Genomic DNA, 4,268 nt, shown 5'->3' with positions numbered 1-4,268 from the left:
GCTTTTATTTATAGCCTTGCATTATATTATTCCAGAAAGGCTAATTTTAGTCTACTTTGAAACAGGCAATATTTAAATTCATAAAATATTTGTTCCCAAAACAATCTTAAGATTTTTTCTTGTTTATATTTTAAAAAGTCACAAACTAATAAAAAGCAAACAATAAGAATTTGTTTATTGCAATATTGCATATTTACAATACTCATGTCACTGATTTCGTGTGAATAATGAAGCATACTATAAGAAAGGTATAGTGGGGGGAGAAAAAATGGTGGAGTTAAGGTAGACTCCCGGATCCCTGCTTCCAGAGAAAGATGTAGATTTCGGTCTGCTACACACGATCAGATCGCTCTCCCGCAGAAACGACGAGGTGAATCGATGGAGATTCAGCGGGGGACACACAAATCAGGAAAAAGAATAAGGTGAACAGGAGATAGGAACACAAAACCTGGAAAGCACGGGACAGACAATAGAGAGTGGAGTGTGAGACGGCTGCGCCAGCCTGGCCAGTAAGGGCACCGGGATAAGACCCTCGAGAGACAGTCTAGCTTCCCCACTGACTTACAAGCCCACTGAGAGTCAGGGCCCTGTGAGAAGTGGATGTAGAATCATGTCAGGAAATGTGGGGCTTGGCAGAGAGGGGACACGAGCAGGGAGCATCTTGAACTCCCCGGAGCAGGGAGCATCTTGAACTCCCCGGAGGTCCATGTCAGGACTGCACCGGACAGGGGAGGAGCTGGTCTGGGCTACCTCTGGAGGCAGTTAGGAGTCAGGAAGCTGGTCTCTGGCACCCAGCGGGTCCTGAACAGGGAGGTGAATACTGAGTAGAAGACTTTAACCTGGAAACTGCTGCTGGCGATTGGGACTGCTCAGGGTGGGCCAGTAGGAGCAAGAGCTATTGCTGGACTGGCATAAGATTGGGCAAGGGAGACATAAAGGAGATGGCAGAGCACCCTGGTGACTCGACTCCCTGATCGGGTACCTCCCAGCCCCTGAGTGGCTCCCTCTGGAGCCAGCGTCCTGAGGGTGGGCGAACTCCAGCTTGGGGCCCACAGGAGGTTGCAGTACGATGCGGAATGGCTCCCTTCCCCCAGCCTGGGAGCTCTCACAACAAGCTCTGCCCTTGCAGGACCTAAAGTCAACTAGCCAGGCCCGTTTCTTTGAGTGGTGAATTCTGAGTGCCTCCTCAGTTGTGAGGGGCAGATGCCTGCAGAAGCTGAAGTTGCTGGGGCGTTGGACAGTCTGGAGAGGCACCCCCTCCCCCTGGCCAGCATCTTTTGTGCAGCCTCTGAGCTTGCAGAAGCAAGACACAAAGAGCCACTCCCCCTCTGCGACAAGTGCCAGTCCCTGGGGCTTTGGCACTGACCAATAGCTGACAGCCCAGTGACTTTCCTTGCCAGACTGGTTTAGGTCATCTGGTATGATTGCATTTCCGTCTCCGGTCGGCTACCAAGAGTGAAACCCTTGGCTATGGAATCAAAATCCTATCAAGAGACCAAAACAAGTTCCCCAAGTAATCCCTCCCATCAAGAGAACCCTGGACAACATACTAGCGGCTCCCTCTAGCGGCAGATAAAGAGAAAATACACAAAACAAAACTGAAAGAAAAGTAACAGCGGATCCAGATGGGAAGGACCCATTGAAAGATTTCTGGAAGTATGAAAAATCAAATGGAAAGCACACCCCCAAAGAGGAACACCAGCTCTCTAGCAATGAACACTAACCAAGTCCAGAATACTAAAATGACAGAAGAAGAATTCCAAACATGGATTGTAAGTAATCTGAATGATATGCAAGGAAAAATGGATAACCACCACAAGGAAACCACAAAAAAAATCCAGTACTAGGAAGAAAAATTCACTAAAAAAATTGAAATATTAAAGAAAAATCAACCCAAACTCCTGGAAATAAAGGACTTATTCAGAGAACTTCAAAACACTGTGGAAAGCCTCAAGAATGGGGTAGATGGAATGGAAGAAAGAATCTCAGAGATTGAAGACAGCTCCTTCCAAATGAATAAGTCAGTCACAGAGATTGAGCAGAAAATAAAGAAAAAAGAAACAAGCTTACAAGAAATGTGGGATTATGTGAAAAAACCAAACCTGCGTGTGATCGGGGTTCCAGAAAGTGAAGAAGAAAACATGCAAGGGCTGGGCAACCTATTCGAAGATTTACTAGAGGATAATTTCCCAGGCCTTACTAAAAATCTAGATATACAGATACAAGAAACGCAGTGGACCCCAGGGAGATTCAGTGCAAATAGAAAGACACCACATCATGCAGTCATGAGATTGACTAAAATATCGACTAAGATGGCCCTACTACAAGCTTTGAGGCAAAAGTAACAAGTAACATACAAAGGAAAGGCTATCATAATAACTCCAGATTTCTCAACTGAAACCCTACAAGCAAGAAGAGCCTGGGGCCCCATTCTCACTTTTCTGAAACAGAATAATGCCCAGCCTAGAATTTTGTACCCTGATAAACTAAGTTTCATATATGAAGGAGAAATAAAGACATTCTCAGATAAACAAAGTCTGTGGGAATTCACTAAGACAAGACCAGCTCTCCAAGAAGTACTCAAAGCTGAATTACACAAGGACCAGCACAATAAACACTCACGAATGTAAAACCACTCAAAAGCTAAAGATCAAAGGCTAGATTCCACAATGGCTCAAGAGAGAAAACAAAGCAACAAAAAGCAACTCAACAGGTTGATGAACAATTTACCTCACTTATCCGTTCTTTCAATAAATGTGAATGGCTTGAACTCACCTCTCAAGAGACATAGGCTGGCCGAATGGATAAAAAAATACAAGCCAGGTATCTGCTGTCTTCAGGAAATGCATCTAACCTGCAAGGATGCATTTAGACTCAAGGTAAAGGGGTGGAAATCAATATTTCAAGCAAACGGAGGCCAAAAGAAGGCTGGTGTAACAGTTTTGATCTCAGATAGCTTGGTTTTTAAATCAACAAAAGTAATGAAAGACAAAGAGGGCCACTATACAATGGTGAAGGGTACAGTTCAACAAGAAGACATAGCAATTCTAAATATGTATGAACCCAACATGGGTGCACCCAGATTCATGTAGCAAACTTTACTTAACCTAAATAATTTGATGAACAGCAACACCATTATAGTCGGAGACTTCAACACCCCACTGACAGCACAGGACAGATCCTCCAAACAGAAAATTAACAAAGAAATTATGCTCTTAAACAGAACCTTAGAACAAATGGGGCTGACTGACATTTACAGGACATTCTATCCAAAAGCCACTGAATATACATTCTTCTCATCAGCTCATGGGACATTCTCTAAGATGGACCATATTCTAGGACACAAAGAATGCCGCAGAAAATTTAAAAAAAATAGAAATTATACCATGCATCTTCTCAGATGACAGTGCAATAAAAATAGAAATCAGAGTGCCGAGCTGGGGAGCTGGGATTAGGAGGCGCCGGTACGCGGATCAATGGGCTGGGAGGTCTAGCCGGAGGAGGTAGCAGCAGCAGCTGTACCCTCTCTCCCCGCCAGGGCTGTGGTTGCGGCGGCGGGGGGATCTCCCTGTTGCCATCTCCGAGCTGCGGAGTGGGGACCCTACTTTCTACCCTGGCCACAGCCACCTCTTCCTCGCCCTCCTTATCGTCCGCCACCTCATCCTCATCGCTGGGCTCCCAGAAGATGGTGGTGTCAGCAGAGATGTGCTGCTTTTGCTTCGATGTGCTCTACTGTCACCTGTATGGATACCAGCAGCCCTGGACCCCCCGGTTCACCAACGAGCCCTACAATCTTAAGACTTCAATAGAGGCCCACGTCACAGCCAGGGGATCCATCGGCCTGAGGTCCCGCTTGCTGGCAGAGGCCTGGGAGAGGTCACGGAGAAGGGGAGAGTGGAGGGGAGCGAGACCCGCTCCAGAGTGCAGGTCTTGGACAGCCTCAGCCCCCAAGCCCAGATTTTCAGCTGAGTGGACCCATTTCAGCCCCTCCAGGCAGCTTTGCACAGAAAGAGTAGACCTTTGAACCTGCTAGCAGCAGTTGTGGAGCCTGAGGGCAGGCTTGCCCAACCCAGCCCCACCCAGTCTCACTCCTCCCACTGAGGGGGAGAATAAGGACACACCTGGAAATCCCAGGGCCCCACCCACCACCCGAGGCACAAGAGGGCCTCTCTAGAGGAATAAGAGCTAGCTACAGGACCAAAAAACAGCACCGCAGCTCGCTCCTCTCTGCAAGTGCCACCTACTGACAAGGAGGTCATCCTGCACAC

At 47.1% G+C, this 4,268-nt stretch overlaps 1 protein-coding gene across 1 annotated transcript in view; it reads right to left on the bottom strand.

Annotated features, from left to right (window-relative positions):
- Positions 1-834: 834 nt before the first annotated feature.
- Positions 835-4,268, bottom strand: part of AMY2B (amylase, alpha 2B (pancreatic)) — a 92,407-nt gene continuing 88,973 nt past the window's right edge. Inside the window, exons 9-10 of the mRNA XM_012654839.1 lie at positions 3,469-3,670; positions 835-1,446 (exon numbers count right to left, since the gene is read on the bottom strand). Of these exons, the coding sequence (XP_012510293.1) occupies positions 835-1,446; positions 3,469-3,670 (814 nt within the window). The remainder of the gene's footprint in view (positions 1,447-3,468; positions 3,671-4,268) is intronic.

This window comes from Propithecus coquereli, unplaced genomic scaffold (genome assembly GCF_000956105.1).
Source record: "Propithecus coquereli isolate 6110/MARCELLA unplaced genomic scaffold, Pcoq_1.0 Scaffold45, whole genome shotgun sequence".
NCBI lineage: Eukaryota > Metazoa > Chordata > Mammalia > Primates > Indriidae > Propithecus > Propithecus coquereli.
Note: the sequence above shows the minus strand (reverse complement) of the source record. Positions and strands in the feature narration are given on the sequence as shown.